Below are 14,827 nucleotides of genomic sequence, written 5' to 3' on the forward strand. Positions count from 1 at the left end.
AAGTTTGTTTTCTTTACCCCACAGATCTCAAAACCGCCTTCAGGCTCGACATGCTGGAAATGTTATGTTGTCCAGCGCCGTGTCCTCTGCAGTGTGTACTGCGACTGCGTTTAGACGCTACACTCATTGTAGGAGGAGTTTATATAACATGATAACCCTGAAGCTGAAAGAGTCTGGTCAGGGAGAAGGCTCCATGCGGATGTACTGAGGTAAGATAACGAGGTTCGCTAATATGGAATATGTCATCTGTATGTTTGTGTGTCTGACTGCATTCATCAGCAAACGTGAGCTGGTTGGCACGTCTTGAGTGTCGTGTTTTGTCGGCACCTCTCGGAGGTGGGGTCCTTGCAGTTGAGCGGGTACTTGAGCTCGATGACATGGCCGTTCCTCTCGCGCAGCAGATCCTGTTGTTCGGTGTAATACTGCACGAGCTCGGCCAGCGTGGCGAACTTCTCGCCTCCGTACAGGTCGTAGTAGTCGCCCGAGTTCTGAATTTTAATGTGGGTCACCTCATCGCTGCGCCTGAGTGGGAAGAAATCGTGATCGTTAGCCCTCGGAATTTTTCTCTTACGTGTTTTCCTGTTGTTCGCTTGGACCCTGAAGATAACAATACACGCACACAAACAGCCGCCCACACACATGTTCTCATGCTCACACAAACAAAATCCAGACTGCACTGTACACACTTTGTCGCCCACACATACTCACTGAGCATGAATTCATATACAATACTAAATGCTCGGCTTCACAAGCCATCTGCTCCCATTTCACGACTTCAGACCTCATGTTCTCAAAAGCCCGTTGAAGAATCTGCAGATGCGGTGACGTTATTCCATCAGTCTCCTGTTCAGGGTCATGTTTCTACCGTATTCTCAATGATCTGAAACACTGGAGCATTTCTTGCTGCATACTGCATGTATAAATAATGATAATACAGACATTACTATAATAAAAAGAGCAACGCTGCCAACACTGGAATGTTTAAAAAAATCGAACCACAAGCTACTACAGGAAGGAAAAGTGAGAGCCGTCAAAGCCGCAGTGATTTAAAGAAACACTCATCAATTTTTATCACTTCTGCAAAAGTAAAACACCACAAATCTCTCAAAGGGGATCATCCCTTCTTCTTAATACTCTGTAGTTTACCATATATATAATGTATTTGGAAGACGACTGTGTCTTGATTGCAGAAAAATACAAGAGAAAAGCAGCAGCCGCCGAGCTCCGAGGCTGATAAGCCGGAAAACATTTGGTAGTCTTCCACTTTGCATATTTAAAGTCCTCCGAATGGATTGAATAGGTACACGCACGCACACACACGCACCCCTCTACTCTATAAAAGCTATTTGCCTGAATGCAACTGAAGAACTAAATGTACTTTTTTCCTGATTTTCCCATCTCCAGGGACTTGGTCCGACATGTTTCTTCAGTGGAGGTAAACAAAACATCCTGTAAACACATTAAAGGGTGATGACACACAAATGACAGAGGAGGCTTCGACGGCAGGCAGTACTATCTGATACTACCTACTATCTGATCCACCATACCTATACTTTGTCGATACCATAGTCTCCGTCTCTCTCTCCAATTTGATTATCATCTAATGGTCATATCAAATGGCACAAATTATGTTTCCCCTCCGTTTCTCGTTCTCCTCGTGAATTTCACTTTCCCATTTTTTCCTTCCTCACACTCAACATACTGTGAATCCTCTCTCTCTAATTGCTTTATGGCTCAGTTAGTGGCTGTTGGCACGGTGCCACAGGTCTCTGGCCCCGTTAAAGGCCCCTTCCTCAGCTCTCGGGGCCAAACACGTCCTATTAGATTTTCATTCCCCTCCCCGCACTGCCTCTTTCGGGCCGATCACTTTTATGGATTTATTACGATACGGCGGTCTTCTTTACAGAGAGAAATGTGCTCACTGGCCCACTCACTTCTATTTTAACACATGACAGATGATTCAGATTGTTTGTGATCCATGAATTCAGGAAGAAGAGTAAGAGACTATGATTAGATTGGCGTCCTTCTGTCAGGACACAATCTCTTGCTCTCTGAGCTACGACGGGTCTGTTTGTAAAGTTATCCTACTTACCCACAAAAAAAACTAAATGCACTAAAATAACTAATTCAACACAGTGAAACAAGTAATAATAACAAGAAATATATTCTTCTTTTGTTTTAATATTTAATTTTCTTGAGGCTAACTTAATTGAATAATTTAGGCGCGGAACATAGGAGCAATATCCTTCTGCCTTTTCAGTCACACTGTACACTGGACTATATATAGGCTTTATTCATTGTATTATGAGTGACGGCTGAATAAAACACTATTACTACTACTACCAATTGCAAAAAATGAAAACATTTATTTATTTGAGTCTATCAAAGTGTGAGACTACCTTCCTGAAAAACAAGAAGGATTCATACAGTATGTCTCAGGATATGCAGTGGAGTCTGACAATCTTCACGCATTTATTTTGAAGATACGACGCCATCCTCCTTCCTGGAAAGCCAAATTCTCCCGATGCATGCGAGACAATTTTGTCCTTGAGTGTCCTATGAACTGGTTTGCACCGACCGGTCAGAAGCACGGACGTATGCGCCGTCGCAAAGTCCTTCCCAGCGCCTCTGTATGTGGGCAGAGCATTGTCGCTCAGCTGCAGCTTAACGGACCACATCTGTGTGCAGGATTAATGTTAAAAATCTTTACTCCAGAATATTGAAACCTGCACAGAATTTGGATCAGTCGGACTAAACTAACTATATGCAGTGCTAAGATGCACATCATTATGCACGAACATGGGCCAGAATATACTCATTATTGCTCCCTTTGCCCTGAAACCCTTTCAAGCAGTATTTTTTTCACTCAATACAGCCTGAAACCACTAAGAAATCTTTTTTACCGTACTCGGCACACTTATCAAATTGAGGGTGATAAAGTGTTTTGCTTTAATTTACAATTCCCCCTTCGAGTCTCTACAGACTACACTGGTTTATTTATTTTTTTACCTAAATCCTGAAGCAGGCGTGTTTAAGTCTGGTATAAAATATGAGATGTTGTATCAGATAAATGTGCTCGGCGTCTCAAGAGCTAGCCCTGAGGCGGTGTGAAAAAAAAGGAAAAGAAAAACCAGGCATAAAACCAATGCATCATTCCTCAGCTCACCGGGCTCCTTCTGAAGGTTAGGCAATCGGAGCCAAGCGGTGTGTGAAAATTCAGACAACCAGGAAGTCTTTCAGTCGTCCCCAAAAACACGAGCGTCATCCAAAACGGCTCGCTCAGTGGACGGCCGATATCATGGGGTTAAACTACCAAACAATAGCTTCTCATTGTGCCGCTGGGAAAGTTCAGTCGACGACGACAAAACCCCGGGTCAGCTCTGCTGCTTAACTGCTATTGGCAGCTAGTCAAACAACAGCTATTGATGGCTATATGAAAGCCATCCGAATGCTATCTTTGCATATCACAAATATAAATGATATTTGTTGCAGCTTGCTTTCTACAAATCATCTGGCATGCTTCATGTTAATTGTACATGCAAAAAAAAAAACAAAAAAAAACACCGACCCAAACATTTGCACGTTACATCGGCGTGGCGGTTCTGCATCCCGGCAGCAGGCTCAGGCATGGGCGCATGTCACGGTGCAGGAAGTGAGAATGCAAAGTTGCCCATTCAACATATAAATCAGAAGCTGTTGAAACATGCTAATGAAGACTTGTGGGGGGAAAACAGTTAAAATGCAGTTAAAAAAAATTTTTACGTTCACGGATTTGCAATAATGATGGTGAAATGTTTTTACTCTTTTCACCACTCGACTGTGTCGTCCTATAAATAGCCTCGGCCGCAGTGGAAACACATCTGAGTAAACTCAAGCTGGTATTATATAATACAGAGGCTACGAGAAAATCCATTTGCTCTCCGTGGTAACTTGCTCCCTGCAAAATTCTCTCTTAAGATTGCCCTTAAAATGTCTCCTCTGGGTCTTCAGAGTGAATAAAGAGCATGCAAAATGAGAGAACTTGACCAAACTGATCTCCTTACGGAGTTGGACTTGGATCGAAGTTACAGCCCAACTTTTTATCTGCTTCAAACTTTCTCCATTTTCTTTTTTAGGTTATGAAACTCAGAATTGATTACATTTTCAAACACTTCCAAAAAAAGCTCTCATTAGCATCTTAGCCTTCAGTTGGCTTTTCTTCTTCTACCCTTCACCTCGCAGAGCAGAGAAGAAGAGAGGTGGTTGAGATAAGAAGAGGGGGTTAGAGGCAGGCAGATAAGGTAGCGAGAGCGGGTGTGTTTTTGTGTCTGTGTGTGCGCGCTGACTCCCTCAGCGTCCATTACAATCTGAACATTCACAGTGACTATCACGCTCATAATGGCCTTGGTAAGATGAAACCTGGCTAATGACTGGCTAATTAGCCTCGCCGCTGCTCTGATAAGACACTGTATGTCTCTGTGTGTGCGTGTGTGTGTGTGTGTGTGCACTCGAGATTGAGTTAGAAAGCAGGATGTGCAAGCTAAGAATAGCTTCGGTAGATACAGAATAATTGAGTAATTATCTTCAGTATGTTCCGATATTTCCAACATTTCACAGACCGCGCTTAGAGCAGTACAACCCCCAGTGAAAAACCTCCAAACCCAAAAGCCCGTCAACAATCTGATTAGAAAAGATCAAAAGATGAGGCTATAGAACTGTATGACACATTCATATGCTTTATGCAATATTGGTTTGTGTGCTGACAGCGGTGAACTGGAGCTGTGTATATGATGTTGGTTTACGAGCCACCACAGGTTGAGTTACAGCCCCGAAGTGGGGCTGACTTTCCTGAGAAACAGGATTTTGTGGCAGGACACGCATGAATAACACAGCTATTGCGTGTTGCCCCTTTAAGTTTTGAGGCTACAGGGTTGAAGTTTATGTTCAGAGGGGCAAACGGTTATGGTGGTCGTCTGTTCTCACGTGATGAGAAACCTTTTGGTGCTGAAATATTTGTGTGTGTCGTAGGGCATAAAATGAATCACTTAAAAGGCATGAAGAAAAACTAGGTTAGTGTACAGATTAATTTGTTAGTGAACGATAAGATTTTCCAACAAGATAACCACAATCGCTAAAATACATTCCCTGTAAATGGATCTAATCTACGTAACCTCACATCCAGTTTCAACTCCAGATTGTACTATTAACAAAAGATGCAAAGAAATAAACCATGAACAATTCTTTAAATGGGCCCATTTTGCTAAACAGCAGTCAGCAAAAAAAGAAGAAAAATATCCCCCAGAATACCACCTTAAATTGGTAAATACTCAGTAATGCTGTTTTAACTATATGCATCTCACAGCAAGTCAAGGTTGTTAGGCAGCACAGAACTGAGCATCGCTACTTTCCATTCCTCGAGAATTAATGTTTCATTTGTTGGAGGAAAACTGTCTTCCTTTAACATCAAGTCGACTTGCATCCTCCTTCCTGTAAGCTCAATGTGACCGAGCTTCTCCAGCAGCTGGTGAGGCTCACTAGCCACTTGACCCGTGTCTGTGTGTGTGTGTTTGCACGTGTGTGTGTTTAATGTCTGTCACGACCACAAACTGTGGCTGCAACCCGGCCCACCAACCTTCCTGTGGTGTGCGTGTGATTTACGACGCCACAATCGCGCGCACACACACACACACACACACACACACACCGCGGGCAGTGAAGGTCAAAGCGTTAACAGGTCCCTTGCTCTTTAACATTATCTAGTCAACACACACACACATAGACACACACACATGCACGCGCACGCATACACGCACGCCTTCTTCCAGCCAGTTGGCCGGAGTGATGCATCTCTTAAAAGCTTCCGTTGCCAGGGAAGTGCCACTCTTTCAACTTGCTCTTCTTCTGTCTCGTTTGTTTCCCACTTCTCTGTTCTCCTACTTAGCAGAAGTAGGGCCGGCCATTATACAGGAGAAATGTGTTTAGGGGCGCTGGCAGCACTCAACTGTGCTAGTCCTAACTCTCCTCGGTGCCTCCCTGCTGCGCACGATTCATGACTTTCTGGCTGTATTTGTTACCAAACCGCGTATTCTAGATCTGCAATTCAACATGTCCCCTTGAAACGCAGAACTACTTTGGTTCAAACGCCATGCAGGCAAAGTGTGACATCAGTTGAAAGGAGCACGGCCCCCTCCTCACTCTCACGTCACAATGATCATTTGTCACAGAGCGGCTTTGCCTCTCCAGCCACCCATCCTGCACCTCAGCGCGGCAGCACCACGGCTGTGTTTGCTCTCAGGGCTGAGCTTTGAACCGGTGGGAACAGTCCGATTAATGAATAGCGAGGCCGGCGGCGAACAACGGGAACACAAATCAATATGAAAAAAATAGGGACAAAGAGGGAGGGTGGGTGAGGCCTTACCTGACGGAGAGGGTGAAATCCCCCGGGTTGCTCTTGCTTGGCCGGGCCAGGAAACTGCCGTGGACGCCCCGGGTCAACAGGAGCTGCTCTGCCTCGATTCCGGTGATGTTGGGGTGGAACCACCTGGACAGCAGCGAACAACAAAATGTAATACATGAGCGGGCAGAAATGATCGGTGTGTCTGTCCCCAACACGATAGACACGATAGATCTTCAGAGTTCAAACTCGTATATCATTTATTTTGTTTAATGCCAGTTTTACAAATCTGCTATTTATGTAATCACCTCAGATAATCAAATTATTCACCCAGAGTCGACGTTTTTGCCCAAAGAAAAGACAAACAAAGCTAATTTGAGGCATTTCGTTGACTCTACCGTGTCTATATGACCGGTTTAGTTGCTTCTGCTTCATAATGTTCATCTTTTTGTTTACTCAAATGTTTCATTCCATAAAAATCATCATTTGTTTCATCGGTTATTTTAATACATAATAAATATTATCTATAGCCTCACATCGGTCGCATGCTGTTGCGTGCACCTAAAGAGTAAAGGAATCATCAGTAAATAAATGGACTTATGTGTGTTGTAATGCTATTTCAAAAGTCAGCCATATGAACACGACAACTTTCAGCAGCTGGAGATTGGTCAACTCATGTTAATGCTCTTCTTGATTCTGGTGGCGCATTAGCACAAAGCGCATCTCTCTCTGTCTCTTTCTGGTTACGTCACACACACTGCAGGTCTTGTCCTGGTTTGGATAAAAAGGGGAAGAGCGCTCCGGTTTACGGTACTGCAAAGAGCGAATGACTACATGTCACTTCCTCTGTTGCAAAACACCGCAGGCAAATATTTATATCATCCACTTCTCAGGTATGTCAACCGATTATCTGGGTCGTGTACTCTTTATTGGAGTGTGCGTGACAGTGACACCGCCACTTACATGAGCCAAAACACTCCTCGCTACTCAAAACAGTTTGTAATGACAGACATCCAGCACATCGGCAACCAAACACGCACACTGCCGTGTTTAGAGAGCGAATAACTACATGAAAAAGGTAGAAAAAACAGTCCCAGTGAACGGCTGGATATCAGCCGTGTGGATTTAAAGCTCATGTTTAAGTAGGGATCATTGGGTTAAACCTCCCTAACTACTGTGTGTCATTGCTGGCTAATCCAACACATCATCAGTACTCCAGGGCCCCTCTGGTGTGTCAAGAAATGGGTGGGAGGGGGAGGCGAGTCAGTAAGGGGTGATTCAAAAAAAATGTGCTATGTACAGTATATAAAAAATACAATTTCGAATAAAAAAGCGGCATCACGCCGACGTTTTAAAAAGACAACTCGCTGGTTCTACGCCAGCTGTTCGAGCTGGAGATCAGCGCCGACGGAGCTCGACTACGGAGACAAATCTGTCTCTCAGATCATCTTACACTGTTGTGTCATCAGACGATGCTGTCCAATGAAGTTAGTTGAATTATTCCTTCTTTTGTTTTAATCTCTCTTCAAGATGACCTATTTTCTTCTACTTAAATTGTTGTTTTTTCCCTAAGTGAGGCTTTTACTACTACAAATTCAATATCTCAATGGGATTATTCTGGATGAATAAAAGGTTAAGTAAAAAATATTTTCCTTTTTTTTTGAGGATTTGTTTGTGATTATTTGTTTGTAAAAGGAAAAAATGTCTTAATGTGTCAGACGAGTTGAAAATGAGTCACCCGACAGATTATTCAAATACCATAATAACCTTTCGCTGCAGCTCTTAACAATTTCTTAGAAAAGACAAATTCATGGAAATGTCAATGATTCAACAATAAAAAAAACGAAAAACAAGATTTATTTTTGGGGGTGAGGGGGTGACATAAAGACCAAATGAGTCATGGAAATCATGCATTTCTCATCCTAAATCATAGCCTTTCACGAGCACCCCTGGGCCCATTACAAAGGCTTATTATTGATTAATATAACCCAGCGGAGGGCAGGCAGATGGTGACACATGAAGCCCATGCCGAGGAGATAATATCTGAAAAGCTTCAACAGTGGGCGAGCATTTAGGCGCTTCTCTTCTTGTACGCTGTTTGACACAAACCCATGACAGTGAGATAAAAATAAGACCCCATGCGTCGCTCAGCAGATCCTGTGTCTCTTTAGCACCAGTGAACACTGCCATCGAAACACTGCTGGTGCAAAGGGCTGAATCTCATTATAATATCCTCAATAACGCATATAAAACACAAAGAAAACATAGATATGAACACGGCGTGACCAGGAAATCTAAACCCAACATTCTTACTGTCCAATGTTTGAGAACGACTTCTCAATCCAGATCAAATTAACTGCGAGGACGAAAAAACGACATTGAAAAAGCTTGAAATTGCCTTTTTTTAGGCAGCTAAGTGCAAGACGTGTTTTTTGGGAGATGAAGCAATCGTCGCCATTTCTCATTCTGAACCGAGGAATCAAAAAGGGACACTGCCTGCTTGACAAAAGGCGCGAACCCACCTGACCCGTTTCTATGACACGAGAGGGCGAGGAAACGGGAGACGGGTGAAAGGAGAGACAGGCGACGCAAGAGACCGAGGCGCTGCACGAGTAATGGCGCTAAATGTGCAATAGGGTTCCTCCAGGAGGGAATGATAAACAGTATATATTTATATAGATTAGCGTATTAGAGCGCTAAACATGGTGGCCACCGAGGGGTCCTCCATTGTTGGAGGTTAACACCAGGGTTAGTCCGGTGTTAAATCGAAAGGCCAAATAGATACAAATAGAGTCTTGACTGGGCCAGCTCGTGACTGACACACAACAGACCAGACCAGACATCTGACCCAGACTGCCTGACCCCCCCACCCCCCTTATCCTCAGCAGGGAGGCAAACCCGATCTGCTGCGCTTTCTCTCATTCCACGATCCCAGGGAGCAGATTATAGGTGGAACTTTACAAATGATAAATACTACACGATTACAAAGGGATTAGTCCTGAAAAAACATGTAAGAGTGCAGGGTGAATTGGACAATGCCCTCCCTGTTACGTTAGAAATATCCCTGGAAGTCTGGCAGGGAGGCCCGGTGGTTGAGATGGAGGCAGGAAATAATGTATTATCCACAAGACAAATGTGATATTGATGTTTTTGAAATTTTTTTTTTATTAAACACATAATATACAACATACACACACATTTATGATGAGGCTAAATATGGGCCATCATATATAAAAGTAACTTTTCTGTTTTGATCAATTACTTTGGATGCTTATTTTGAATTGTTTAAGCAGATTAGGGCTTGCTAGCGGGAGCGCTGTCGTGGACACGTGCAGCCACTTCCCCAGAAAGTTGCCGCCGCATCAATTTGTTTAGCTGCGAGGTCGCCACTGATTTGTGTGCCTGGCCTAATGTTACTCCGTCTGGGTTTCCCGCCAGTGTATCACAGATCCGATGTCATGCCAGCGAGACGAGAGGGTTAACCCGAAGCTAGCGATAACAATAGCCGAGGCACATTAAATAAAGGCGAGCCTAACATTTAGCTATTAGGTGACAACACTTTCCTCTAAGTTTTGCTCTGCTTTTGTAGTTGTCTTTGTAATAACATCAATGTTTCTGTGTCTTGTTGCTTACCAGCTGACACACCAACATATCTAACATGCTAATGTGGCACAGATTTCAATACTGGGACAAAGTTATTCAAATCTGGTATATTGTCCTTTACGTGACTACATGTTTCCACTCGTCACAGTGCAAACTGGCCGCATTAAAGTTCCACGACCAGTCGTGGGAGAGTCAGCTGGTCGGACAGATTGCTTGTGGTATTGTCTTTAAATCCTAACCAGATTCGAACAGAGTAAATAATAATAATAGTAGTGGGTCAAAAATGCCTTATGTCACTAATCCATAACTAATCCCTCGTCACTTGTCAAATTTGAAACAATGGGAGACGGGCTGGAATCGGGTGCAAACACTCGAGCAATGCTTCATGCACGCACCAGCAACAAGAGCTGCACAACTGCTCACCTCGTCAGGTGGGGTCAGCTTCCTCTTCGGTGCCTTTGCACGCAAACGTTCAGCCTTCTTAACAACCAGAGCGTACTCTCAGCAGCCATTTGTAACCAAACATCCTTAAAAACGCCCACCTTGACTGCAACACACACACACGCGCGCACACACACACATACAGTTAAAAGAACAAGAAGCTTGAGGGGGCTATCGACAGGAGGTAAATGCAGCTGAAGTTGCATGGGATGGTTTCCTGCCCTATCACACCACTCTAGGCGCAGCCTGAGCCACAGCTCCCTGACTTCAGCAGCCTCAGATCTCAGTAATCCAGCACCAGGCACTGTTACACAAGAGAGGGGGGCAGGAGGGAGCGAGGGAGATATAGAGGTGTAAAGCCTAGTCCATGCTTCGGCGTCACGTCGACGCCATACTTACGCCGTCGACGTGACGCCGTCGTTGAGCATTCAAAGTCCTGGTCGAGGAGCCGCGTTGCTCTGCAATTCACGGCCATGCCGCCATGTGTGTTTGGCTGTGTGGCCGTGTGGTTTCAGGGGTTTTTAGAGTCGGAGCGCATCAAAATTGAAGAGCAAATGCTCATACTGCAAATGTTGAAGCGCAGGCGACAGAGAAGACGTTTGCAGAGGTGGTCTGTACGACCACTAAAAAAAAAAAAAAGCAACTGCCGGAAATCACGTTCTGAGCGGACCAATCACAGCGCTTGCAGTCCGCGTCAACGCGACGCGTAGTTAGGATTTTGGGGAGGTGCACGTCAGGCTACGCCGTAGGTACGCCGTCGACCCGACGCAGAAGCATGAACAACACCTAAGGCCGACACAGAGGGGTGGGGGCAGGGAGCGAGACGGAGACCGTAAGAGAGAAAACAGAAGTGGAGAGGAGGGGGGGCTTGTAAAAGAGTTAAGACAGAGAGAGGCAGAGAGAGAGAGAGATAGAGAGACAGAGAGAGAGACAGAGAGAGAGGCCCTTTTAATCTGGGATTTGGACGAGCACAAGCAGGCCCGATACCAGCACCCGTCAGTGCTATCAGTGTCCAACTGCACTCCCTTCCTTTCACCACCCCGGACGAATGTGACAGGGCCGCCGGGCAGACTGGCCAGCCGCCGCTCTCCTCCCTTTCTCCTCCTCTCCCCCATCCGTACCCTTAAGCGGCCGTCTGGTGGCTTAGCTCCAAAGCCCACTCGGCCTGTGATCCGAGAGCAAACAGAGCTTTCTCTCTGGCTGCAGCACAGGGCGAACCGGGCCAGCTTGCGAGGTCCCTGCTATCTTGTCGGAGGCTAAATGCAACAGCTGCGCCGCCCGTGCCTGGAGATTACACCTAATCGCGCGTGGCGTGGTTACACCGGATCATAGTTAGCCCTCGCCAGGCTAAATCTCCCCCCTCCCCAATCCAGCCAATTCAGCAGTATGCCATGAGGCTATTAATTTTGCAGCTTGCAAATGAGTTGTATTAGTAGTGTGGAAAACAAAAGCACGGCAGTATGATAGTGCAATCCACTTTTTTTGAATAAGATTTTTTGAGGAAAAAAAAAGTTAAAGCGCAGATCAAACAATTAAATCGTATTTTCAAATGATGAAACCTGCAGTCTCAAAATGTCACTTATGCGGTCGGTAGATCTCACCCCCACAAGCCTCTTTGAGAGATTTCACCGTTAGCAAACTATTATTTGTGGATCTGGGTGTCTGCATCAGCACAGTCGCCCTTTTCTCCCATTTGATAACAAACCATTAAGGCCATCACTGACCTAAGAAAGTCCCGAAAGAACCTGATGTGCTTGCTGGAAGCTGGAGATTAAGACCTTGCAAGCATTTGCGGTCTTTATCGCCTCTATTAATCAACACACAAGTTTGTGTGTAGCCTTTTGAATCCAACTGAAGCGGTCTCTCTGTGTAGTACTGTGAAGTCACTGTCCATTTGGAGAAGTCTTTAACACAGGACTGAACAGCATGCCCTCACCATAAAACCACATTCTTATGCTCCCTTCCCTCCCCTCCTCAGATCATGGCTGCAGGAGCCAGAGTGACTCAGGGCTTTCCAAGAATAGGATTCCCTTTGACAACCACCAGGCGCCCCATTTCCCTACATCTGGCCTTGGGCAGTGAGACAGAGGGTGAGAGAGAGAGAGACACACAGAGACAAGACAAAAGAGGACGAGACATCGACAGGATGCGTCATAGGCAGCTGGGGAGACGCATGTGAGGCCTCGGGGCTGGTCAAGAGGAAACGAGGCCCAGTGTGCATCCCGCCACCACTGCAGCCTCTTACATAACAGCCTCGAGTTCAATATAGCCCCGGTGGGCTATTTAAAGCGCGTCCGTCTGGGTCCCGCTGACGAAAAGGTGGTATACTTAGTCGCCGCCGCGCAGCGTGGAAGCCTCTGCTCGGGCTATATCGGTCACAGACAAGCACCCGGGGTGTGGATTTTGGTAATGTCGCAGATATTTTTAGCCCAGTTGATGATGATCCGGGGTATTTACATGAGGCGAAGTACTCGCAACCTCCCCCCCTCCCCTCCATTCGCTGGATGCTTCACTTCTGTGTAGCACCAGGCAGTCGACTTAGTAGAATTGGCTAATCGACTAAAGCAATCACTGTGCATGTAGTTTACTCTATATAGAGATAGATAGATAGAGAGATAGAGAGATAGATAGATAGATAGATAGATAGATAGATAGATAGATAGATAGATAGATAGATATTAAGGCTGGGCAAAGTTGAAAAAAATTAATCGCGATTAATCGCATTATGCGCCAAATTCAACAATGAAGTAAAAAACTACTGTGTTGCACGCTTTTAATTTAAAGTAATGTTATCAGAACAATATAACAGCACTCTGGAGCAACAACATGTTAACATACATACATAGTTTATAAATATATTTTTTCTGAACAGGTACTGTTCAGTAGTAAGGGTCCCTGTGAGGGACAAACCACTTCTTTTGTCCATGTTCAGTCTGTTGCTGACCTTAAAGATGTTTAAGACCAGCAACTGATTTACTTACAAAAGCAATAAGTGCTTTTCATATTTTTCAGTTCAGTTTTTCTTCCTCAGTGAGAAAAGTCCAGTCTGTGTTGTCTTGAGCAAGTGGACTAAACATCTTGTGATGTGAGGAAAGTTCTCCTCTTTGAGAAAAGAGTAAAGATCCAGAAGTAATGCTGCTTTAAAGTGCTCTGCATGGATCAGACCGCGGGGCCAGGAGCTTTGCGCATGCGCAATTAACTTTCAATCTGGACGCGGAAGCTGCCCGTACATATTCGTGTATTTGCCCGTGAGCGCGTGTTAAGCGGCTCGCGGCAGCACCGCTGCTTGTTGAGAACAGAAGCTACAGAACAATACGTGCTTTACGACAGACTCACTTCTTCACGCTGCCAGTCTGCTGCGTGACGAAGTGAGGCTGCGGCAGCGCGCGCACATCAACATGAATCGTCTTTAAAGTGAAAGCAGCGGCGCTGTAATGAGTTCATGCCGTTTATCTTATTTATTTATTTTTCATGTTTGATTGACCTCATGCGGGACGGACTTAGAGAGCCGTGAGACACCAGGTCTGAACTACGAGAGATTTAAAGCTGTAAGCCCCTCCCAATCCAAAAAAAACAACAAAAAAAACATACAAAAAAAAAAAAAATGCAGTCAACGCATGATCAAATAATTAACGCCGTTAAAGGATTGCCAGATTAATCTTGCGTTAACGCGTTATCGTGCCCAGCCCTAATATATCTATATAGATATATATATAGATATAGATATAGAGATATAGATATATCTGTGTGTGTATAATATATAGATATATCTGTGTGTGTATAATATATAGATATATCTGTGTGTGTATAATATATATATATATATATATATATATATATATATATATATATATATATATATATATATATATATATATATATATATATAAAAATTTTAAATGCTAGTGGCGACATGACAAATGATTAAAAGCTCACAGTTTAGTTAACTAGTCACACAGGGTATCCACAGTTTGTGACTTCTTGTATTTACATCGCATAAACAGTGCTTTGTCAAACTGAGAGTAAAAGTGGCTCCAGGCAATAATGGTTCATAAATAACTACAATGGTTTTTGCTGACCTTTTTTACCACAGATATATCTAACTGTTTTTTTTTCCAAACAGAAAACATGGAAGTCTAACTTTCTGGGAATGCAGAGACGGATTAATACACACTGGACTACAAACCGAGTATATGTAGAGTTTAAAAAAATATAATTAAGAATCTTTAATTACGACACACTGTGCGATTTTTGCAGAGTTCTGTATAAAAATATATAGCGGGGAGCGGAAAAGATTAAAATAATGGAATAATCCCCTTTTTAATTTGGATTAAATAACGAACAGGCAGAAACATAGTATGTTTTAAATAAACTCATGTTTTCCACTCAGGTATTTGCATTTCTTTCAAC

General features: G+C 44.1%; 1 protein-coding gene across 2 annotated transcripts in view; it reads right to left on the reverse strand.

The window, feature by feature from the left end:
- The window catches only part of ptpn11b (protein tyrosine phosphatase non-receptor type 11b), a 30,694-nt gene that overhangs the window by 11,773 nt on the left and 4,094 nt on the right, over positions 1 to 14,827 (reverse strand). For both annotated transcript variants that reach the window (XM_068597284.1, XM_068597283.1), the window contains exons 2-3: positions 6,398 to 6,520; positions 328 to 522 (exon numbers count right to left, since the gene is read on the reverse strand). In XM_068597284.1, coding sequence (XP_068453385.1) covers positions 328 to 522; positions 6,398 to 6,520 — 318 coding nt within the window. The remainder of the gene's footprint in view (positions 1 to 327; positions 523 to 6,397; positions 6,521 to 14,827) is intronic.

This window comes from Clinocottus analis, unplaced genomic scaffold (genome assembly GCF_023055335.1).
Source record: "Clinocottus analis isolate CAN_PGR_092001 unplaced genomic scaffold, fCliAna1.0.p SCAF_4, whole genome shotgun sequence".
In the NCBI taxonomy this organism is placed as follows: domain Eukaryota; kingdom Metazoa; phylum Chordata; class Actinopteri; order Perciformes; family Cottidae; genus Clinocottus; species Clinocottus analis.